We start from the raw sequence: 26,224 nt of genomic DNA on the forward strand, positions 1-26,224 counted from the left end.
TGTATAAATAAGTCTAAAAACCTACAGCTGAGTAACTTTCGTCTGCTACCACCTAAATCACTTTCAGACCTAGGTAGAGTAGATGCTGAGCATAATTTAAATGCCTCCTCCCAACAGAAATTTCTGGCCTGCCGGCCAGCATAATTTCCATTATTGAATTCCCTCCTGTAATTGGAGATTCAGATCTTCCAATTAGAGAATTCCACTTGCAGATGACCCTTGTTAAAATGCTAACATCCATATTAAGCTCTGTTAGTCTTCATTTAAATAAATTAATCAAATTAGCTAGTCGGTCATTTAGCAAACCATTATAAAGTAAATTACAAAACAAGGAAGCTCTGATGACCCAGTCAGGGGCAGTGAAAATCTGGTTACAGGTGTTATGCAGGGAAGCCACATTTGGGGCTGGTAATAAGGTGGGGCAGTACAGGAGAGGAAATGCACTGGGTAGGAGACAGGTGACCAGCAGTGAGGATGCATGGACAGTCACCTATAGGAAACTTCACCTCCTTTCCATCCTTCTCCTCAGTTTCCTATTTGATAATTTCTCCTGTCCTCTGATATCCCAGAGTCCTTTCCTCAAAATACAGACTGGTTCTGCCTATCTGTGACAGGCTGCACAGCAGACATGCATCCACAAAACAAAATATGAGGGGCTGAAAGCTATTCTAGGTGGCTTTGCTCTTCCTCCATTCAGCTACCCAAATTGTTTTCTACACCTTGATGACATACAGATTTCTACATGCAGGAAACTAAGCCAGAATCCAGACTACACATGGCTTTTCCTTGGTCCTGGCATCGTTGAACATCTTGTGAAACACAAACTTCATTTTCTGTGGAAAAAGAGACTTAGAGTGAGGATGCTCTATCTCTTGCTGTAGATGTCCACCTTCGGGCAAGAAAGTCTGTCTTATTTACATAGGGAGGCAAAAGGAATTCCAACCCTTTTCTCCCTAACTCATTACCTCTAAATAGTAGATAACCACTTGCTTTCTTTGAATCAGATAGTTACATTAAAAGTACCTTTTGTGAGAGTTTTTCTTCAAAAAAAAGGAACGAAGAAATAAAATGCCACTGAAATTTAAACTAGATTCTATAAGCACTTTAATTCTGCTCAAAATATTTTTCAAGTCTTCAAATGCTGAAAGAAAACTTCTTCACAAATACGGACAAAAAAATATGGACAAGAAAATCAGAACCAAAGTTCACAAGTGATATAACAGGAAAAAAATTTATTGTGAAACTCTTAAAGGCCAATGATTTTAAAAATGAGAAAGAAAAGAAAACCATGATACTACTACTACTACGAATAAAAGAACCGGTTTGTGTAGCTAATTTTAAGAAAGCGACGAGATAAACCTTATACAAGCATACCATAGTTATCAAGAAGGCTGAAAGATGGAAAGTTGCTATGTTTCTGATCAAACTACCTTTGCCTTTTGAGAAAAGCAAGTGAAAAGATAAACACATACATGTTTGGATTTTCAAAAGAACTTATATTTATTGTATTTTGCAACTACGATCTTTTAAAACAGTGGCCTTATCTGCTTTGGCAAGCGACTGTAGAGGCTCCTGTGGAGAGGAAGTGAAAAGAATGGGCATATAAACAAGGGCTGCTGGCACGTTCAAAGCGCAGGGGATAGTTCACAGAGCAAAATGTAGTCCTAAGTAAATGGGTTTCAGGCAATTTCAGTGTTAAGATAACATCATTAAGAGTAGAACAGATTGTGCTCAAACCCTGCTGTTTATAATTAACACGTTGCTTCCAAATACTCCAGGGTCCCTGGTAAATAGTCTTCTGCTCACATCCACCCAGACCAATCAGAATATTGTCACCAGATTCCATGCTGGGTCCGCACCTGTTTGGACAAATCCAATAGAGCCAAAGAACTCCTCTCCTTGGCCAGCTAAGTCACTGGATGAACACAGTTTGGCTTAGTCATTGTCATAGTGTCCATATGGCTTTGAAGTCTGTTTTCACAAGAAATCATACAAGTATTTTATTATGTCAAAGTTCACCGTCCTATAAACAAAAACAGATAATATGTTAGCATTCTCACCCCTAGATTGCTCAGCTTTTTATGATTCTGGAAAGCACATGCAAAATAATTCATGACTAATGCTAAAAATCCTATGGTGCTATCAAATGCATCCCGATAGGACTGACATTAATTTTTTTAAATGTTATTAGGAACAGAATTAAAATTCTTTTTTACCATGCACAAAGTTTGCTTTTCTAATAAAAAAGTAAATGAAGCTACAGCTATTCAACATTCTGTACTTCAATTGACTATAGAAAGTTTAGACTTCATTTGAAAGCTCTTTGCTTTTTGTTTAACAAGTAGAATAAAGTAATTAGAGATTCAAAAGTATTTAAATCATCTTTGCTTCTGAACATTGTTTATCTTCCGAAACACCTGTTTTATCATTACATAATGCATAGCTCATCTGTCCTCATTTGTAGTTTTCATTCTTTTCAGTCTTTTAACGCTGGCTGACCTGTGTGTGTATTGTAACTAAATCTGTATGATCCAAGAATACGATACAACAAACAGACGATGTGAATGTATATTTTTGTACTCTGATGGCAGGCAGAATAAAATAGCAGAGACAGAGACATATAATTATTTTCCTTTCACTAAACTCATTCTTCACTATAAATATTCAGACTTGGAAGTTTATTATTTGAATAATAAACTTCCTTTCACTAAACTCATTCTTCACTATAAATATTCAGACTTGGAAGTTTATTATTTGAATAAATGGTCAAAATAATTGGATATAATGATCTAGCAATAAGTATAAAATTAAAGCCTTAAGTATTCAATTCTGCAAAAATAATCATCCAAGTGAGAACAGCCTTTTAAAGATTCACTAATTGCATGCTCTTATTTATTAAACCATCATCAATGTTTTTGTCTATCATTTTGCAATATACTTTCTAAAAAAGTTTCTAAGCAAATGACTGACATATCAAATATTTTAAAAAATGTGGAATAGGGAACTGTAGATACTGCTTATGAAAACACATTTAGAAATAGCTGAAAAGAGATGCTACGGCTATTGTGCTACCTAATGTGGACTGAAGAATACCTTGTTTCATTATAATAGTGCCTCTCTGAAGAATACTAAGCCTTTCCAAATGGTATAAAAATACTGCCAAAACAATCCTGATAAAAACAACTAAAAATAGTTAAAAAAAAAACTTTATGCATAAAGGCATAAAAAGTATGGTTATTAAATCATAAAGCTATTTTATGTTTTTCTTTCATTCAACTCTAGAAACACCCAAATTTATGAGCATCAAAGTACTTCTGACACTTTTTTTTTTAGACAGAGTCTCACTCTGTCACCCAGGCTGCAGTGCAATGGTTCAATCTCAGGTCACTGCAAACTCTGCCTCCCGGGTTCAAGTGATTCTCCTGCCTCTGCCTCCCAAGTAGCTGGAACTACAGGTGTGTGCCACCTTCCTGGCTAATTTTTGTATTTTTAATAAGAGACATATTTCACCATGTTGGCCAGGCTGGTCTCAAACTCCTAACCTAAGGCGATCTGCCCACCTCGGCCTCCCAAAGTCCTGGGATTACAGGTATGAGCCACTGCGCCTGGCTAACACATGATTTAAAAAAATCGTGATACTGATTGAAAAGATCTTATTTAGAGGACCATACAAAGGAAACAGATATAGTAGTTTACTTTTAACAATTGACACAAAAGGCAAGTGACGTTTGTACATCTCTCCAGGCACATTTCTCCACAATGACTTTGGGTATTAAGTTATAAACCTAAACTGATATGGTAAAATGGACTTAATGTTGTGTTACTATTTTTTTTTTTTCTGGCCTTGGTGAAAAAAAGATTTTTGAAGCACGTAAGATTAAAACAACTTAAATTCCAATACTAGGAAAATCCATAAATTACAATATATTTGATGAAATATTATACATCCATACAAAATGATCAATATAAAGATATACTAGCAATATTAAGGGAGAAAGGGAGAAGAAAGAATTACAAATAAGGTGTGACAGCTGCAGAGAAATGCTTGTCTAATGGACTAGTACTAGAAGAGGGCACAAACAAATGAAAATACTGCGACGTTTGTAGGACTTCTCCATTTTTTGAGAAATCTATTTGTGTTACTATAGCATAGTTCGTACAATAAACTGTAACAGAATACACTTAATAGAATGAATGGAGTGATTTAAAGACACTAAGCAACTTAAATGTTCATAAAACTTTCACTATATTCCATTTCTGTGCTTTGTCAGTGGTAAGTATTCACGCAAACTGAATCATACATTAAAAGTTTCAGATTTAAAAAGTTAATCAGGAATTGAATATAAGATCATTCCTTTAAGAAACATTTACTTCCCAAGATGCATTACTATTTCTACCATTCCTCCACCCCAATGTAAATAGGCAACTTGCCAATTGATCTCACATATGTTCTTTTAAGACATGACAGAATTTGTCAGAATAACCACAGGGGCAACATAAAAAATTATGCCACACATCCCAAAGATAACTTTGTGCTTTAAAGTACTTGAAGACAAACAATCCTCTTTAAAAAAAGGTATTACTTATAAAGAGAATTGTGTAATTTGCATGTACGTTCTCTGGTTTCCCATGGCCACAGATGCATATTACAGTCATGCAAGTATAATTTTAAACTTTGGGGTAACTTTCAATATACTATGGGAGATTCTCCCACAGAAGATAAATGAATTATTTTCTAAAGTAACCAGCTGGAAAGAAATGCGGTAAACACAAATAGTGTTGGTGGCAATTTTCTTAGGGGTAATTCTTAAATCAGAATTTAGAATACTTTAATGCAAGCTAATTATATGGTATATATTTAAGGATTTAATTTTGCCTTTATCCTTTTATTTCATTTTGTTGATTCTTTTTCCCTACATTAAAATATTTTTTTCTTTTAGGATACTATTTTGTTTCCTTTTACTTTTGTGGGCAGTTTGAGTTTGCGTTTTTTTGTTTGTTTTTTTTCTGACCGCTTGCAACCTTACAACTTTAAGTTGTAACCTCGATTTATCTTATAGTCTTCCCAATGACTGTGGAAGAAAACAACTGAAAATGTGTAACTACCATTCACATTAAGAACAATCCAAGAACAATATTTAATAAGCTTCTCAGTCATCTGTTATCTGCCTTTTCCCATACTCTGCCTCCATACTCTATGTTCCCATTCTAGAATCAGCTTCCTACAGCTTCTCTGCCCAAACCTTTCTGCTGTCGTCTCTATATCCTCTATCTTTTCAAGGAATGGTTGTTTTCCCCTTCTGGGCTTAACTGAAACTGGGTTCCCCACAGTCTTTTCTTCAGCTCCTTCCAGTGAATGTTTACCCCAGATAGTTCAGTCAGGGGGGATGGTGTCCTGTGCAAAAAGCTCTGCTACTCTGAGATTAAGACCATTCTGCTCAACATCCCCTATCCTCTATGTAACCATCCCTTAGTCACTGAATAATTTAGCATACAGTTTAGTCTTCTTTCCATTCCAAGACCTGTGTCAGCCTAGTGACTTCACTATATATTTCTCTTTCTTATGTCCAATAGCCTTTTTCACTCTCATAATCACACTCAGAAATGCTTTACTTCTACATAAATTCAGACATTCTACTTTATGATCCCCAATTTCTTCCTTTTTTGCTATATGACATATTGGGACAGTCAGTTCACAAATACCTTCATTGTTTCCTGATCTACAAACGTTTACTGAATATTTATGTACTAGGCACTGAACTATGAGCCCCCAACTTGCTTTACTTCCTTCCTGCCCTTCCTAGCTTAGACTCCATGATTCATCAGGTCAAGTAGTTACTTGCTAGCATCCACTGAGCTCACCTGGCAAAATCCCAGTACGATGTGATTTCAATTATAATTCTTTGCTGTCCCAGTCTCTAGTACAGAGATTGGTGTTGGAGAAGACCACAAGTCTCACAGATTGGTGCCACTGTAAATTCAAGGTCAAGAACCTCAATACTCCCAACAAACTGCTTTCCTTTCAACAGCTTCTTCCATTCCCATGGCAGCTATTTCATATGTTCTATTTCTCTAAACTGCTACTACTTCTGCCCTTGGTCTCAATTTTGTCTCCTCCTTCACAGAGAAAATATAAGTTATCAGTTCAGAACTTCCCCAACTTATTACTACCAAACCTCCAAATTCAGCTCCATCTGAATCCATCTTTTTCTCTTGTTATAATGCAAGAGGATTCTGCTCTCTCATCCAGGGCTCTTCCAACTCAAATTCTAAATCCCATTCTTATATAACATCTCAGTAATTGTATGTTTTAAATTAACCTTTCTCCCTTTAATGAACTCTTCTTATCTGTTCTTTCCTATCAGCATTTAAATATGCTCCAATCTTCAAAAAATAAATAACCCTCTCTCAACCCTACAACCCCTTTAGCAGTTATAATCCTCTCTCTCTTAGCCAGACACAGTGGCTGACGCCTGTAATCCTAGTACTGTGGGAGGCTGAAGCAGGTGGAATACCTGAGGTCAGGGATTCGAGACAAGTCTGGCCAACATGGCAAAACCCCATCTCTACTAAAATTACAAAAATTAACCAGGCATAGTGGTACATGCCTGCAATCCCAGCTTCTTAGGAGGCTGAGGCAGGAGAATTGCTTGAACCTAGGAGGCGGAGGTTTCAGTGAGGCGAGACTGTGCACTCCAGCCTTGGCGACAGAGTGAGACTGTCTCTCCAAAAAAAACACCTCTCTTTCCTTTATAGCTCACGCGCGTGCACACACACACACACACACACAACCCTAGAATACAGGCTTATAAGAATAGAGTATAGCTATGTTATACTTGTTGCTATATTTCCCCAAAGCCCACCACAGTATTTTGTTTATAATGGGCAACACAATAAATGTCAAATAAATGAATAAAAAACATTGCTACATCTACTTTCTCATAAACACTATTTAACCTCACTATAATCTGATTTCTACTTCATTATATCACTGAAAGTGTTCTGGATAAAACTACAAATGACTGCTTTATCATTAAATCAGGGAACTCTGCCTGATTTCTTGGCGGAAATTGATTGCTGACCATTACTCCCTTCCCTTACGGTTTCTTAGTTTTCTTTTATATCCAACTGTATATGAACTGTTATATCCACTTAAGTTCACATCATGAGTTATTTTCCCATATTATCCTTCAAAAGTGTGATTTTCAATAATTGTATAATATATACTATTGATTGATTGCTATTTTAGACACTTAGGTTGTATCCTGTGATCCTTATTATCTTATCATTTGTTCTCTGCCAGGTGTCTGGAATGAGGCCAACCTTTTCTTTGGTAACTATCCTTGGGACTTCCTCTCCCATCAAGACTTGATTTGGAATGAGACTCTCCTGAGCTCCCTTTTTGCTGTCCCCCAAAACAAATTCATATAGTTCCCTTTCATGTGAAGTTTTACTGCTAATCACTGTAGGAAAACATGCAATATTTATTTATTTAGCACATACTAAGTTTAAAGCACTGTGCTAGGTTTGAGGATAAGACAGTGATAGACACAAACATAGTGTGCTTTGAGCTTCATGAACTTATATTCTAGAAAGAAAGATGAACTCTAATTATTCAATTAATTATTTAAGTAAAACTTGGCAAGTATAATGAACAAAGGGGAACTTCCAAATTGTGTGTGTGTGTGTGTGTGTGTGTGTGTGTGTGTGTGTGGTGTGGGGTGGGTGATGATGGTGGTTGTGGTATTGTAAGAAGGCATTTTTAAGGAGCAGACATTTAAATTGAAATCTAAAGGTTCCATAGTAGTTAGCTAGGTGAAGGAGAAGAGAAGCTGGAAAATGCTGTGTATGTAAGGATGGGAAGCAGAATGGTGAATATAAAAAAACCAAAACAAGCCACAGTGGTTAAAGTACAGATAACCGAGGAAAGAGGAGACTGCTAGAGAAGACATGAGTGTGGCTTGATCTAGAGTGGTAAGCTATCATGATAACAAGTGAATGAAATTGAGATAAATAAAAGGGGCTTTATAAGCTCAATAGTATTAATGGTTGAATACTGGGAGTGGGGAAGAGAGAGATGTCAAGAAGAACTCTCAAATTTCAGGCCTAGGCAACACAGCAGACTGCAGTGCTTATCACTTAAGTAAAAAACACTGGAGGAAAGCCAGATATTTCACTCTTTGATGGTGGGTGGAAGCAGAGGTTAGAATTCCTAAGTTCTGTTTTGGAAATATATTACTGTAGCTGGAAACAGCAATAAAGGTCAAGAAATTATAAATAGGTCTGGTCTTCAAAAATAGGGGCATTATTAACACACAGATGGTTGTTGAAGTCACATGTGTAGCTAAAGTTGCCTAGGGAAAAAAATCTAATATGAGAAAAGAGCCTAGGGCCAAGCCTCAAGAAACAGCTATATTTAAAGGTCAGATGGTGGAGATTATTCTTTGGTTGTTTTTACTAACAAACCAAACTTGGTTAGTAAAAACAACCAAAGAATAAAGAGGAAAACGAGAATCGTATCTAAGAGAAGAGAGTTTTAAGAAAGACAGAGTAGCCAACAGTGTTAGGTGCCACTGAGAGGACAAATAGCCTGAGACTAACAAAGGTTCTCGGAAAGTGGAGGAGATGGAATTCAGAGCATAGGTAGAAGAATCCACCTTAGGAAGAGAAACCCCATTCTACTGAAAAAGGAAAGAAAGAGAAGATGGACACCAACACAGGTAGCTGAATTTTCAACTGATGGTTTCAACCTTGTTCTGTGAAACAGAGTGAAGACTGAACAGAATAAACGCAGACGTCAGAATCTGTAGCTTAAATAGAGTAAAGAATTTAGGTGGAGGCTGGGCACAGTGGCTCATGCCTGTAATCCCACCAGTTCAGGAGACTGAGGCAGGTGGATCAACCTGAAGTTAGGAGTTCAAGACCAACCTGGCCAAAATAGTGAAACCCTTTCTCTAATAAAAATTAGCTGGGCGTGGTGGTATGTACCTGTGATCCCAGCTGCTTGGGAGGCTGAGGCAGGAGAATCACTTGAACCCAGGAGGTGGAGCTACAGTGAGCTGAGATCGCACCACTGTACTCCAGCCTGGGCGACAGAGCAAGACTCCATTTCAAAAAATAAAAATAATAATAATTTAGGTTGCAGAGAAGTCTGGATAGCAAGTCTCCTATTATTTCAACACATGAGGTAGAATGACTGGGTAGACAAAAATCAGTCTTAAGGAGAATAGGGAAATATAGAGCCAGGTTGCGTGAGTCTCAAAGAAGTCCACATTTTTATAAGAAGTTGGGGGACAGTAACAGTCTGGAAGTGGCAACAGGAAGAAAGGATGACACTGAAATGACCTCCAACTCTGAGGTTGGAGCAAATACATAGTTACAATTAGAGATAACTCCAGGGGAAACAGTGTCCCAAAGAAGAATAAGGTTTTAGCTAAGGCAATGAGGAAGACAATTAGGAGAAGAGTTAGGAACATGGGAGGGAGGGAGAGAATGAAAGGTAGTCAGCAGAAAAGAAGTACAGAACACAGGGATGAGAGAGCAGAAGAAGGCAGGTGTGGGGAGAAGTGGGTGCTTATTCTTTGGACACTGCCCACAGGAAGTAGGGAACAGTAAAGGAAACAAAAGAAAGTTACAGAGTGCCCAAGTTCTATGGCAATATTCCAGGTCTAAAGTTCTTGCTTTCTGCTGAGTGGTAAATGAAAGTGCATGTCTCTGGATGTGTTTGACATCCACCATCGTGTTGCTCTGTACTAAGTAACACCAAATTGTGAGTCAATGTATATTCACTATATTAGGAACCCACAAACTTCTGTTTTGCACAACCTAAGACATTCAGAGTAATAATAAAATCTCTGAAATAAATAGGCTTCACTCCAAAGTTATGCCTTGGATAGAGGCTCTTAGATATAGAATTTAAAGGAAGTAATTGCTTTATGATCATACTTAACACACTAAAAAATAAGTTTTCATTTAATTTTCTCTGTGTAAAAGTTTGCCTGGTTTTATTAAAATGAAACACTAAAACCCTTGAATTCATGTTTTAGAGCCTATATGCCACAAAAATGTAGCAAATACCTGCATCGTATTATCACTACATTGTAGAGATGGGGGTCTCACTACATTACCCAGGCTGGTCTTGAACTTCTGGCTTCAAGCGATCTTCCTACCTCAGCCTCCTAAACTACTGGGAATACACATGTGAGCCACTGTACCTGGCCATTCATTCATTCATTTATCATTTATTTATTTTTCAGAACACTTTTAATTCAGAAGAGACTTCAGGGAGAAGCCTGACAACCTATGGACTTCAAAACCTCAAGAAGCTGTAAAATTAATCATCAGAGGAGATCTGAAAATCTATACTGATATCAAGCACTGTTTTTAGGCTGAACAAAGTAACGTCTCATGCCTATATATTGTTAATTTTGAAATATATGTAAATACTTCCACAACTAATTTTTAAAAGATGCTAAAATGGTATTTTCATATTTTAGGTTAGGAACACACTGTCTATGAATTGCCCGGTTCAACCTGCCAGTCTGCACACGCATCTCCTTTTCCATTACAGTCCTGACAGATCATCATCCAGATGTAACCGTATGATGAAGTCATTTATTCATATAAACAGTTTGAACATTTTCCACAACACCAGGTACACCTCTTGGTAAGGAAACTCATACTTTTAGACAGCTTTCATTTTGACAAACATACTTTCTTCCCCAGAACTTCTAACACTTTAGAATTACTCAGAATTAGTTTCATCCATTTTGTGCACGACAGCCCCTGAAATACTTAAGACAGGTCACATGTCCTTCCTAAGGCTTTTCTCTCACACTCTGTCCTTCAGTCAGGGATGTGACATAATTCCTCATTCTACCACTCTCCTTGTGCCCCTTCGGCATTTATCCATCTGTCTCTGAAAACTCTAAACACAGCACAGCACACCAGATTTGATTGGCCTGTGACAACACACAGTAGAATGATTATGTCCCCTGACCTAGACACTGTATTTCTATCAGTGTTACCTAAGTCAGGATTTTTAAAGCCTTGTAGTCAGCTAAAAAATTTAGGATTTAAGCCAGCTGTCTCCCATCTTATTTAAATAGAAGAGAGTTTTCTGTAGCCAACTGTCCGTTAAATCTTACCTTGCTACTATTGGACCATTTATTCCAGTCTATTAAGGTCTTCCAGAATCTTGATTTTTGTCCTCTAACACATTAGCTATTTCTCCCAATTTTACGTCATTTGTAAATTTGAGAAGGTTCATTCTGTATTATAGCTTATTCATTCTTGGCACTTAAATAAATGATTTTTTCTTGTTTAAGTGACTAATGACATTAGATTAGTAAGAACACTAATTTTTATAGTTAGTATATCATTTACATATTTCAAGACATTTTACCTTGAAATAGCTCTGATGAAGTCCAGAGACACTGTGCATTTATATTTTGGTCCATCAAGCTGATCGTCATGGCCAACCAGAGTTAACAGCTGAAGGGTCACTAGAGAAGTAATCTAAAAGTGAGAGAACATTATTATAAGAAACTGTTTTAATAAGATTTTGTTTCTGAAACATAATCTCTTTGATAACCATACATAACTGAATCACAAAAAATGTCTGCAAAGAAAATGACAACTTTGCAATCTGGAAACACAAATTTGTATATATGTTTACTAGTCTGGCAACTAGGACTAGTTGTCAGAGTCCTGGTTTGTATTTTTTTGCTTAGAGATATGGTCTCACTCTGTTACCCAGGCTGGAGAGCAGTAGCTTGACCACAGTTCACTGGAGTTTCAAATTCCTGGGCTCAAGTGGTCATCTCAACTCAGCCTTCCCAAGTGGCTGGGACTACAGGCACATGCCCACCACACCTAATTTTTTTAATTGTTTTTGTAGATATAGGGTCTGACTGTGTTGCCCAGGCTGGACTTGCACTCCTGGTTTGTCATCCTCTTGTCCTGGCTCCCCAAAAGGTCAGTGATATAGGAGGGGGGCAGGAAAGTGCTGGGCAGAGAAGGGCATGGTCTGTGGCTAGAGTTCCACCCACAAGTCTGTACCCACAGACCTAGGTAAGAATAGGCATTTCAGTTTTCATGCCTAAATGGTGCATTTTCCAAGACCACCCTAGCAGCCATGCCCTCATCCTGTGCCTATAAAAACCCTGAGACCCTAGCAGGTAGATACAAGCAGCTAGATGTTGAGAGGAACACACCAGCAGAAGAACACATAAGTGACTGGACATCAAGAGGAACACCTTGGCAGACACCAGCAGGCCATTACGGTGGGATGACAGGGAGTTTGGCCAAGAGCAGCCAGACTCCAGGGGAGAACCATCTTTGCACTCTATACCCCTTGTGGCTCCCCATACATCTGCTGAGAGCTACTTCTACTATTCAATAAAACCTTGCACTCATTCTCCCAGCCTACATTTGATCTAATTTTTCAGTACACCAATGCAAGAACTTGGGATAGAGAAAGGCCTCTATCCTCGTGGTAAGGCAGAGGGCCTAACTGAGCTAACACAAGCTGCCTACAGATGGCAAAACTAAAAGAGCACACAGTAATACACGTCCACTGGGGCTTCAGGAGCTGTAAGCATTCACCCCTAGATGCTACCATGGGATTAGAGCCCCATCTGCATGCTCCCATTAGAGGTCTGAGCAACAGGACACTGAAGAAGTGAGCCACTCTCCCCAAGAGGGGGACAAGGAAACTTTTCCTGTTTCACTGGGATTATTGGTGAGCCACACTGCTCAGCCCAACCAAGAGTCCTAGTTTAACAACTGATTCAACAGTCGGTCCTTAAGAGTTCCACTAGAGATAGCTTTGTTTCATTAATGACTCAGATACATGACTGCTAAACCTTTAAAAGCTGCAAATACAGCACATTCCTTCTCCACATAAACATTTCACAGAATTTCTATCTAAATAACTCAGAATACAAAATCTATACTCCTTTGGGAATAAAACAATTCTAATATGGATTTAGGCTTTTTTTTTTTTTTTTTGAGATGGAGTCTCACTCTGTAGCCTAGGCTGGAGTGCAGTGGTACGATCTCGGCTCACTGAAACCTCTGCCTCCCTGGTCCTGGTTCAAGCAATTCTCCTACCTCAGCCTCCCAAGTAGCTGGGATTACAGGCACCAGCCACCATGCTCAGCTAATTTTTGTATTTTTTAGCAAAGACGGGGGTTTCACCATGTTGGCCAGTCTGGTCTTGAACTCCTGACCTCATGATCCCCCCGCCTCGGCCTCCCAAAGTGCTGGGATTACAGGCATGAGCCACTGCGCCTGGCCGGATCTAGACCTTTTTAAGAGTTGGGTAGCTGGTTAGATGATAAGAAACACATCCTTCAGACCTGGGCTTAGTCTTGCATTAAAACTTTCTTTTTTTTTTTTTTTCCTCCTGAGACAGGGTCTCACTCCAACACCCATGCTGGATTGCAATGGTGCAATCATGGCTCACTGCAGCCTCAACCTGTCCAGGCTCAGGTGATCCTCCCACAGCAGCCTCCTGAGAAGCTCGTACTATAGGCACATGCCACCATACCCAGATAACTTTTTGTATACGTGGGGTTTTGTCATGTTGTCCAGGCTGCCCTTGAGCTCTTGGGCTCAAGTGATGCACCCGCCTAGTCTCCCAAAGTGTTGGGATTACAAGCGTAAGCCACCACAACCAACCATTGTTTTAAAACTTATTGCTGATCATGTACTCAAGAAAATACCAGAGGAATTATTAGTAAAAGCAAAAGTGCATTTTGTTAGGTCAAGATCAAAGTACAAAATAACATTCATACGGCCAACTAAAGTATTAAGTTTTCTGAAATCTAAGAAAGGAAGCTGATCCAAGAGCTGAAATTCTTTTGAGTGCCCACTGTCTTCTCCTAATTTCTTATTTTTATCTCCCATAGGTCAGTAGGAAAAAGAGCCAGCAATGGCAATAAAATAACATTTGGAGACTTAGTTACCTATAACTGCTCAGTGGCAATATGAATAAGAGTTTTAAGTTATAATATCTGTAATAACTAATCATATGTCTTAGGAATTAAAAGTCTTGCTTAATTTGGAACTAATACTTTACAGAGGCTAAGTAAACATCCTATGAATAGTAAACACACTTAAGCAGTAGAAATTTGCTTGGTACTGAGTACTCTATACACATTATCTCACGTTATTCCTCATGACCTCCATGTCCACAAGGTAGATATTAATATACTTTTTAAATTTTTTATAGATGAGCCTTAGAGATCTTAAGTAACTTTCCCCATATCCCAGATCTACTGGCTTAGCAAGAATTCAAGAATCCATGATCATCTTACTATACATTTCCCATTATAATTTTGAAGGGAAAATTGTCATGCAGTGCTCAGTCTCCTATTAGTTTATTACTGAATTAAAGAGTGAATAGATAAGAGATAACTTATATAGAGTATCTTACATAGAGAAAATCCTACATTTAGTAAATATGAAATATTATTTCAATTGGAAAAGCAATTTATATTAATACATCAAAATATGAAGCTCTGCTGTTGAAAGGCTAAGACTTTAATTTCTAATTCAATATCAATAATTAGGTTACACCTTGAAACATCTTTTATAAGTATCCTGTGTGTGTTGAAAAGCATATGCATTTTACAACTGTTATGTGTTTTGTTACGTGTCTATTACTTTGTTACATATGTCTATTATATAAGACACATATGTAATAAAGACATTATTTGTGTTGTTAAACCTTATATATATCATTTTAAAAATCTGCCTGATCAAAACTGAGGCATTACAATTCTTTCGTTATCATAGAATCTTTTTCTTCTTGCAATTGTTTTTGCTTTATATTTTTGAAGCTACATTACTAAGTACATACAGATTTAAAGTTACTATGTTTTGTTGACAAACCTTTTCATTATGATAATAAACCTTCTATTCTCCAGTAATGTCTTTAGCTTACAGTATATTTTTTTCTAATCTTAATATAGTTATATCAGCATTCCTTTATGTGCTCTGCCTTTTTCTTATGTTACTTTTCATGATTCTACTTTCAAGGTTCATGTTTTCTCAACTTTAGACAGTTCTCATGTAAATAACATATAGTGGAATTTTGTTTTTATAGTCAGTCTGACAACTTTTACCTTTCATTAGGACCATCGACTCCATTTGTTCTTAATATATCTAATGATTTTTTAAAAATTTTCTTTCTACCGTTATATTGAGCTATTTGTCCCTCCTTTCCTTTTTCTCATTCCTTTCTTACCTTTTAATGTATTAAATTATCTTTTCTTATATCTTTTTACTTTTACTGCCTTGTAAGTAGTTACATAGTCCCTTTAATTTGAATGTCCATTTTGATTTCTTCTTTGGCTCTCGTGCTATTTTGGAAGTCCTTTATTTCCAACTTACAAAGTTTTTCTAGTTTTTTGTTTTGTTTGGGTGGATCACAGATGTGATCTGCATACTAGCAATCCTTTGAAATTTGTTGAGGTAGCTGGGTTCTCTGGGAGGGTACACAGGAACCTGGGTGGCACTGTGACAGAGTGAAATTGAGCATGGTGGCTACTGTGCCTGTTCTGTCCACTACGCCCCTTCTTGCTCTGTCCCAAGAATTTCTCCAGCTGATAACAACAGAGGACAATGCATGTCCACCTTGCAGGATGACTTACCCCAGGCAAATGAGGTAGGGCATAACAAGAGTTTTTCTCTTACTTATTAAGGTATTTACATAATATCCTCAATTTTGCCTCTTAGCCTGCAAAGTCTAAAATATTTACTATGTATCCCTTTACTGAAAAGGTTTGCAGACCTCTGCCTTAGAAGATTGCTAGATTCAAATTGTTAATTTAACCAACATTAAAACTAAGGTACTTAGTAACTTTCTCAAAGTGATAATGACTGGATGTTACCAGAAACTGCCTTGACTAGGACTTAAATCTCCTAACTCCAACTCCAAAACTTTTTAAAAACATGCATAAGCTGTGATCACAGCTAAGAAAGCATACATCTAACAGATGTATTATACTCTTGCCTGAAAATAGTGTGTGCTAAAAGAATTAGGATGATCTGCAAAACAGTCATAAAGGGAGCATTCAATAGAATAAACCCAGCAGTATGCCTCTAGCACTAAGATACAGGACTCTTTGCCCATCAACTTAAAAATCTGGCATATGCTACAAGTTTGTGCCCACCACAGAGGTGGAGCTGTCTGGCTGTCACTCAAGGTATTAAGATCATCCAATTATCTTATTCCTACTCCTACCACTGGGCCCATTTGGATTCCATACTTAATCTGATTTAGAAAGAGAGAGAACATAGTTTAAGAGGAAAAAAACATTCAAAGTTAGTAAGATCTACCTTTTGCCACTTACTAGCAGTAGACTTCAGACTGGTCAGTTAAACAATGTAGACCTCAATTTTCAAAACAAAAAATCATCAAAATAATCTTTCACCCACAAAGGGATGTTCTAAATATTTGTAACTAAAAATGAGCACCAAAAAACTGTTAGAATAAATGCTTTCAGTGAAGTTATAGAACACAAAAATCAAAAAACATCTATACATTTAGACATGAACTATCAAAATGATCAAAGAAATTTTTTAAAATCTCATTTATGACAGCATCAAAAATAATAAAATATTTAAGAATAAATTTAATCAAGGAGGTGAATTATTTATACACTAAAAACTATAAAACCTTGATGAAAGAAATTCAAGAAGACACAAATAAGTTAAAAGACACCTGTGTTCATGTATTGGAAGAATTGTTATTATTAAAATGTTCATACTACCCAATGCGATCTACAGATTCAGTGCAATCCCCATCAAAATTCCAATGTCATTTTTCACAGAAAATAGAAAAAGCAATCCTAAATTTCATATGGAACCACTAAGGACCTCAAATAGCAAAAGTAATCTTGAGAAAGAAGAATAAAGCTGGAGGCATCACACTTCCTAATTTCAAAGTACATTACTAATACAAAACCATAGTAATCAAAACAGTACCGTAATGGCATAAAAACAGAAACACAGACCCACAGAACAGAACAGCAAGTCCTGAAATAAAATCACACATATAAGGTCAACTAATCTTTGACAAAGGTACCAAAAATACACAATGGGAAAAAGATAGTTTCTTCAATAAATGGTATTGAGAATACTGGATATCCGGTTGCACAAAAAGTAAAACTGAACTCTTATATCATACACAAAAATTAATGCAAATGTATTAAAGACTTATATGTAAAACATGAAACAATAAAATTCCGAAAAGTGAACACACGGAAAAAAACTCTCTGACATTAGTCCTGTCAATGATTTTTTGGATATGATACCAAAAGTACAGGAAACAAAAGCCAAAATAAACAAATGAGACTATATCAAACTCAATAGCTTCTTCACAGCAAAGGAAACAACCAATAAAATGACAAGGCAATCTACGGAATGGGAGAAAATAATCAGGTAAATCAAAACAAGATAATAGATAGAAACAAAATTATATTAGCAATTGTTTTAAAAGTAAACTAAATGCTTCAAATAAAATAAAAAGACCGAAAATAAAAAAAACAAATCAAACTGCATATTGTTTAAAAGAGATACATATAAAACGGAAGCATATATGAAAGTAAAAGGTCAAGGACGAAACTGAGGTATATCACACAAATTCTAACAAAAAGAACAATAATGAAAGTATGTTAAACATCAGACAAAACAGACTTGAAATGAGATTTAAGGAAAGGTTCACTTAAAAATGATAAAATGCAGACCCTGAGCTCATGTATCTTACAAGATTAACTGCTTGAGATGTTTATTATGAAGAGAAGAGACACAAAACAGGATGGACAGCCAAAGGATCCAGGAGTCTTTGGGGGAGAGTAAATATTGCTAAAAGTCAAGACAAGACAAACTCAATAGCCTTCCCAGATTGGAAATAGGTAGAAATCTATAATGACAGTAGGTCTGAAATTTTAATGAATGGGAAGACATATAGAAAAGAGTTAACATAGTCTTCTATTGCTAAGTATATTAGTTTCAACCCTTTCTAGTTTTCTGTAAGAGATTCATTTGCTAAAATAGGTGAGTAATAGCTATTTGAAAAATCATGCATTGAAATCTATTACTGAGGGCAGTTCTCCTTAGTACTTTTTTTTTTTTAATATAGAAGAAAACATTAATTATCTTTTACTTTGCCACTGACATTTCCTTATGTCTCATAACTGATACTTTCCTGTAAATTCAAACACTCTCAAATATTTAGATTCTTTAATGAAAATTGTATGCTAAATTACTTTTTCCACATTGTTTTCATAGAAAAACACAAAATCTGTCTTTAATAGTTAAGATAGGGTCTCAAGGATATTTTCAGATACCTTACAGTTTTTTTACTTTTACCACATTAGTGATAACAAATGTCTAAAGGCAGAAAGTTAGAACAAATAGGCCCCTGAAGTCACTTCAGTTCTACCAGGATTCCATGGCTAAATTAATCATGTAAATTGTACAAAGGATACAGTGTCACTTCAGCTGAACATGCAGCAGCTAAAAGGCATTTCCAAAATATTAATAACAAGAGTGATCAATTTTCTACTTATTGTTACTTTATTTATTTATTTATTTATTTATTTTTACTGTACTTTAGGTTCTGGAGGGCATGTGCAGATCATGCACGATTATTGCATAGATACATACATGTCAAGGTAGTTTGCTGCCATCATCCCCCCCATCACCTATATCTGGCATTTCTGGGGTCCATGTGCAGATCATGCAAGATTACTGCATAGATACATACATGGCAAGGTAGTTTGCTGCCATCATCCCCCCATCACCTATATCTGGCATTTTCCCCCATGTTATCCCTCCCCAACCTCCCCACCCCCTGCTGTCCCTCCCCTAACTCCCCCACAACAGACCCCAATATGCCATGCTTCCCTCCCTGTGTCCATGTGTTCTCATTGTTCAACACCCACCTATCAGTGAGAAAATGCAATGTTTGATTTTCTGTTCTTGTATCAGTTTGCTGAGAATGATGGTTTCCAGATTCATACATGTCCCTACAAAGGACACGAACTCATCATTTTTCAGGCTGCATAGTATTCCATGGTGTATATGTGCCACATTTTCCTTGTCCAGTTTATCACTGATGGGCATTTGGGCTGGTTCCAGGTCTTTGCTATTGTAAACAGTGCTGCAATGAACATACATGTGCATGTGTCTTTAAAATAGAACGATTTATAATCCTTTGGGTATATACCCAGTAATAGGACTGCGGCTCAAATGGAATTTCTATTTCTAGGTCCTTGAGGAATTGCCACACTGTCTCCCACAATGGTTGAACTAATTTACACTCCCACCAACAGTGTAAAAGTGTTCCTATTTTTCCACATCCTCTCCAGCATCTGTTGTCTCCAGATTTTTTAATGATCACCATTCTAACTGGCATGAGGTGGTATCTCAATGTAGTTTTGATTTGCATTTCTCTAATGACCAGTGATGATGAGCATTTTTACAAGTCTGTTGGCCTCATATATGTCTTCTTTTGAAAAGTGTCTGTTCATATCCTTTGCCCACTTTTGAATGGATTTGTTTTTTTCTTGTAAATCTGCTTTAGTTCTTTGTAGATTCTGGATATTAGCCCTTCGTCAGATGGGTAGATTGCAAAAATTTTTTCCCATCCTGTTGGTTGCTGGTTCACTCTAATGATTGTTTCTTTTGCTGTATGGAGGCTCTGGAGTTTACTTAGATCCCATTTGTCTATTTTGGCTTTTGTTGCCAATGCTTTTGGTGTTTATAGTCATGAAGTCATGACTTCATAGTCATGAAGTTCTTGCCTATGCCTATGTCCTGAATGATTTTCCCTAGGTTTTCCTCTAGGGTTTTTATGGTGTTAGGTGTTACGTTTAAGTCTTTAATCCATCTGGAGTTAATTTTAGTGTAAGGTGTCAGGAAGCGGTCCAGTTTCTGCTTTCAGCACATGGCTAGCCAGTTATCCCAACACCATTTATTAAACGGGGAATCCTTTCCCCATTGCTTGTTTTTGTCATGTTTGTCAAAGATCAGATGGTTGTACATCTGTGGCGATGCCTCTGAGGCCTCTGTTTTGTTCCATTGGTCTATATTTCTGTTTTGGTAACAGTATCATTCTGTTTTGGTAACAGTATCATGCTGTTTTGATTACTGTAGCCTTGTAGTATAGTTTGAAGTTAGGTAGCGTGATACCTCCAGCTTTGTTCTTTTTGCTTAGAATTGTCTTGGCTATTTGGGCTGTCTTTTGGTTCTACATGAAGTTTCAGGTGGTTTTTACCAGTTCTGTGAAGAAGGTCATAGGTAGCTTGATGGGGATAGCATTGAGTCTATAAATTACTTTGGGCCGTATGGCCATTTTCACAATACTGATTCTTCCTAACCATGAGCATGGAATGTTTCTCCATCTGTTGGGGTCGTCTCTTATTTCGTTGAGCAGTGGTTTGTAGTTCTCCTTGAAGAGGTCCTTTACATCCTTTGTTAGTTGTATTCTTTGGTATTTTATTCTCTTTGTAGCAATTATCAATGGCAGTTCACTCATGATTTGGCTCTCTGTTAGTCTGTTATTGGTGTAGAGGAATGCTTGAGATTTCTGCACATTGATTTTGTATCCTGAGACTTTGTTAAAGTTGCTTATCAGTTTATGAAGATTTTTAGGCTAAGACAATGGCGTCTTCTAAATATACAATCATGTCATTTACAAATAGAGACAATTTGACTTCCTCCTTTCCCAAATGAATACCCTTTATTTCTTTTTCTTGCCTGATTGCTCTGGCTAGAACTTCCAAAACTAATTGAATAGGAGTGGTGAGATAGGGCATCCTTGTCTAGAGCCAGATTTCAAAGGGAATGCTTCTAGTTTTTGCCCATTCAGCATGATATTGGCTGTGCATTTGTCATATATAGCTTTCATTGTTTTGAGATACGTTCCATTGATACCTAGTTTACTGAAAGTTTTTAGCATAAAAGGCTGTTGAATTTTGTTGAAGGCCTTCCCTGCATCTTTTGGGATAATCATGTGGTTTTTGTCTTTGGCTCTGTTTATGTGGTGGATTATGTTTATAGGCTTGTGTATGCTGAACCAGCCTTGCATCCCTGGAATGAAGCAGACTTGATTGTGATGGATAAGCTTTTTGATGTGCTGTTGGATGTGGTTTGCCAGTATTTTATTGAAGATTTTTGCATCTATGTTCATCATGGATGTTAGCCTGAAGTTTTTTCTTTTTGTTGAGCCTCTGCCAGGTTTTGGTATGAGGATGATGTTGCTCTCATAAAATGATTTGGGAAGGATTCCCTCTATTTGTATTGTTTGGAATAGTTTCAGAAGGAGTGGTACCAGTTCCTCTTTGTACGTCCAGTAGAATTTGGCTGTGAACCCATCTGGACCTGTGCTTTTTTTTGGTTGGCAGGCTATTAATTGCTGCCTCACATTCAGCCCTTGTTATTTGTCTATTCAGGGTTTCAACTTCTTCTTGGTTTAGGCTTAGGAGAGTGCAAGTGTCCAGGAATTTATCCATTTCTTCCAGATTTACCGGTTTATGTGCATAAATTTATTTGTAGTAATCTCTGTTGATAGTTTCTATTTCTGTAGAATCGGTGTTGATATCCCCTTTATCGTTTTTTCATTACATCTATTTGATTCTTCTTTTCTTTTTTATTAATCTGGCTAGCGGTCTATTTTGTTGACCTTTACAAAAAACTAGCTCCTGGATTTATTGATTTTTTTGAAGGTTTTGTGTGTGTGTGTGTGTGTCTATCTCCTTGAGTTCTGCTCTGATCTTAAGTCACTTCTTGTCTTCTGCTAGCTTTTGAGTTTTTTTTATCTTGCTCCTCTAGCTCTTTCAATTTGACAAAAGGGTGTTGATTTTAGGTCTTACCTTGCTTCTCATGTGGGCATTTATTGCTATAAATTTCCCTCTAGACACTGCTTTAAATGTGTCCCAGAGATTCTGGTATGTTGTGTCTTTGTTCTCACTGGTTTTGAGGAACATCTTTATTTCTGCCTTCATTTCAGTATTTATCCAGTCAACATTCAGGACCAGTTGTTCAGTTTCCATGAAGTTGTGCGGTACTGAGTTAGTTTCTTAATCATGAGTTCTAATTTGATTACACTGTGGTCTGAGAGACTGTTATGATTTCCGTTCTTTTGCATTTGTTGAGGAGTGATTTACTTCCAATTATGTAGTCAGTTTTAGAGTTGATGTGATGTGGTGCTGAGAAGAATGCATATTCTGTAGATTTGGGGTGGAGAGTTCTGTAGATGTCTATTAGGTACGCTTGGTCCAGATCTGAGTTCAAGTCCTGGATATTCTTGTTAATTTTCTGTCTTGTTGATCTAATACTGACAGTAGAGTGTTAAAGTTTCCCACTATTATTGTGTGGGAGTCTAAGTCTCTTCGTAGGTCATTAAGAACTTGTTTATGTATCTGGGTGTTCCTGTATTGGGTGCGTATATATTTAGGATCATTAGTCTTCTTGTTGCATTGATCCTTTTACCATTATGTAATGGCCTTCTTTGTCCCTTTTGATCTTTGTTGGTTTAAAGACCATTTTATCAGAGACTAGGATTGCAACTCCTGCTTTTTTTTTTGCCATTTGCTTGGCAAATCTTCCTCCATCCTTTTATTTTTAGCCTATGTGTGTCAGTGCACATGAGATGGGTTTCCTGAATACAGCACACCGATGGGTCTTGACTTTTTTACAATTTGCCAGTCTGTGTCTTTTGATTGGGGCATTTAGGCCATTTACATTCAAGATTAGTATTGTTATGTGTGAATTTGATCCTGCCATTTTGATGCTAGCCAGCTGTTTTGCCTGTTAGTTGATGCAGTTTCTTCACTGTTTCGATGGGCTTTCCCATTTGGCACATTTTTGGAGTGGCTGGTACTGGTTGTTCCTTTCCATGTTTAGTGTTTCTTTCAGGGGCTCTTGTAAGGCAGACCTGGTGTTGACAACATCTCTCAGCAATTGCTTGTCCATAAAGGATTTTATTTCTCCTTCACTTATGAAGCTTAGTTTGGCTGGATATGAAATTCTAAGTTGAAAGTTCTTTTCTTTAAGGATATTGAATATTGGCCCCCACTCTCTTCTGGCTTGTAGGGTTTCTGCTGAGAGATCCACTGTGAGTCTGATGGGCTTCCCTTTGTGGGTAACCCGACCTTTCTCTCTGGCTGCTCTTAGCATTTTTTCTTTCATTTCAACCCTGGAGAATCTGACAATTATGTGCCTTGGGGTTGCTCTTCTTGAGGAGTATCTTTGTGGTGTTCTCTGTATTTCCTGTACTTGAATGTTGGCCTGCCTTGCTAGGTTGGGGAAGTTCTCCTGGATAATATCCTGAAGAGTATTTTCCAGCTTGGATTCATCCCCCCCATCAAATTGAGGTACATGTATCAAACACAGATTAGGTCTTTTCACATAATCCCATATTTCTTGGAGGCTTTTTTCATTTCTTTTTACTCTTTTTTCTCCAATCTTGCCTTCTTGTTTTATTTCATTGAGTTGATCTTCAATCTCTGATATCCTTTCTTCTGCTGCTTTGTCGATTTGGCTATTGAAACTTGTGTATGCTTTGCAAAGTTCTTGTGCTGTGTTTTTCAGCTTCATCAAGTCATTTATGTTCTTCTCTAAGCTAGTTGTTCTAGTTAGCATTTCATCTAACCTTTTTTCAATGTTCTCAGTTTCTTTGCATTGGGTTAGAACATGTTCTTTTAGCTCAGAGAAGTTTGTTATTACCCACCTTCTGAAGGCTGTTTCTGTCAATTCATCAGACTCATTCTCCATCTAGCCTTGTTTCTTTGCTGGTGAGGAGTTGTGATCCCTTAAAGGAGGAGAGGCATTCTGGTTGTTGGTGTTTCTATCCTTTTTGCATTGGTTTCTTTCCATCTGCATGGGTTTATCTACCAGTGGTCTTTGTATTTGGTGACTTTCAGATGGGATCTCTGAATAGACATCCTTTTTGTTGATGTTGAAGCTATTTCTTCTTGCTTTTTTAGTTTTCCTTCTTACTGACTGTCAGGCCATTCTGCTGCACAACTGCTGGTGGTCCACTCCACACCCTGCTTGCCTGGGGATCACCCAAAAGGGCTGCAGCAAGGGTTGTGCCAGTTTCTTCTTCTGTTATCTTCATCTCAGAAGGGTACCCGCCAGATGTCAGCTAGAGCTCTCCTTCATGACATGCCTCTTTGGATATACAGGGGTGGGGGAGCATCTTGAGGAGATAGTCTGTCCATTATCAGAGCTCAAGTGCTATGCTGGGAGCTCCACTGTTCCATTTAGAGCTGCTGGGCAGGTATATTTAAGTCTGCTGCAGCGGAACTCATAACCACCTCTTTTCCCAGGTGCTGTGTCCTGGGAAGGTCGGGCTTTATTTATAAGTTCCTGACGTGCTGCTCCCTTTTTTCAGAGATGCCTGCCCAGCAAGGAGGTAGCCTAGTCTCAGTCTGACAGCAGAGGCACTGCTGAGCTGTTGTGCGCTCTGCCTAGCTGCTGTGTAAACTTCCTTGCAGTTTTGCTTACAGAGGTACAGTTAGAACTGCCTTGGTAATGGCAGACTGCCTCTCGGTAGTGGTGGACTGCCTTAGTAATGGCCAATGCCATTCCCCACAGAGAGCTGGGCTGCCCTGGGTCCAGCTGCACTTGCTGCAAAACTCTCAATCCAGAGTATTTGATTGCTGGTCTTTGTGGGGGTGGGACCTGCCGAGCCAGATCACCTGGCTCCCTGCTTTCAGGCCCCTCTTTTTCATTTGAATAGGCAGCTCTGTCTCCCATGCATTCCAGGCACCAGTTGAAACAGCTGCCCAGATTTATTTGAGTTTTTGTGTGGAAATCTGCAGTGCCGGCGAAAACAGCAGTGCTAGAAACTCGTGGCTTTTCGGCCTGGGGATCTCCTGGTCTGTAGTCAGTAAAAACTGTGGGAGAAGTGCAGTATCTGAATCAGAGTGCTCGACTGGATGGAAAAGCCCCTGATGGCCTTCACTGGGTAGGGAGCGGGGTCCTCCAGGGATTGCACTTCCTGGGTGAGGCAATGCCCTGGCCTGTCTGGGCTCACCCTTCTTGGGCTACACTCACTGTACAAACAGTCCCATTGAGATGCACCTGGTACCTTGTTTGGAAATGCAGTGATCACTCACCCTCTGCATTGCACTCACTGGGAACTGCACTCCAGAGCTGTTCCCATTTGGCCATCTTGGATCCCTCCTGATCAATTCTTTTAGGAGTAGGGCTGATTTAGGAAAAGCTAATACATTAAAAGAACTAAACCTAAAGAAAGCAATTAAATTGGAATGTGATTTTTCACATTAAAAAAAAAAACAATTGTCTTTTATTTGTTGACTTTATCATATGAAAATCACTGAAAAGCTCAACATAAAAATATTCATATATATACATTGTATACAAATATACAAATAATAGATATTCGGATGAATATCTATTACATAAAAGCAGTCAACAGGCCAGGCATGGTGTGGTCCACACCTGTAATCCCAGTACCCTGGGAGGCCAAGATGAGTGGATCACTCGAGGCCAGGAGTTTCAGATCAGCCTGACCAATGTGGTGAAACCCCATCTCTACTAAAAATACAAAAATTAGCCAGGCACGGTGGCACGCGCATGTAATCCCAGCTACTTGGGAGGTTGAGGCATGAGAACTGCTTGAACCCAGAAGGTGAAGGTTGCAGTTAGCTGAGTTAGTACCACTGCACTCCAGCCTGGGTGACAGAGTGAGACTCTGTCTCAAAGATAACATTAAAAATAATTTAAAAAGGAATGAACAATATACCAAATATTTAAAGGTCCTTTCCCATTTTATTAAAATTCTGCAAGAGTTAAATTGAAAACAAAATAAAGCACAAAGATTAATTAGTGGGGTTAACATTTTAAATCTCAAATGTATTAGTTCATTAACTGTACTAAATGGAAACTTCTGGAAAAATACATGTAAAAGTTTAAAAACTATTTCTATACATGCATAAATAGCAGAATATCCACCTTTTCTCCATTATCCAATCCTTAAATTAGTTGATTTTTATTTCCAACTACATATCCATGAAACTCTTCAGGACTTACTCTAGGTACTATGTATTTAAAAATGAGGCTACGGGCCGGGCGCGGTGGCTCAAGCCTGTAATCCCAGCACTTTGGGAGGCCGAGGCGGGTGGATCACGAGGTCAAGAGATCGAGACCAACCTGGTCAACACGGTGAAACCCCGTCTCT

At 37.9% G+C, this 26,224-nt stretch overlaps 1 protein-coding gene across 2 annotated transcripts in view; it reads right to left on the bottom strand.

The window, feature by feature from the left end:
* Positions 1-1,475: 1,475 nt before the first annotated feature.
* Positions 1,476-26,224, bottom strand: part of ORC5 (origin recognition complex subunit 5) — a 92,445-nt gene continuing 67,696 nt past the window's right edge. For both annotated transcript variants that reach the window (XM_017506240.1, XM_017506241.2), the window contains 2 exons: positions 11,405-11,517; positions 1,476-2,023 (listed from right to left, as the gene is read on the bottom strand). In XM_017506240.1, the coding sequence (XP_017361729.1) occupies positions 1,978-2,023; positions 11,405-11,517 (159 nt within the window). In that variant the 3' untranslated portion in view covers positions 1,476-1,977. The remainder of the gene's footprint in view (positions 2,024-11,404; positions 11,518-26,224) is intronic.

The sequence above is a fragment of the Cebus imitator genome, unplaced genomic scaffold, assembly GCF_001604975.1.
Source record: "Cebus imitator isolate Cc_AM_T3 unplaced genomic scaffold, Cebus_imitator-1.0 Scaffold352, whole genome shotgun sequence".
Lineage (NCBI taxonomy): Eukaryota > Metazoa > Chordata > Mammalia > Primates > Cebidae > Cebus > Cebus imitator.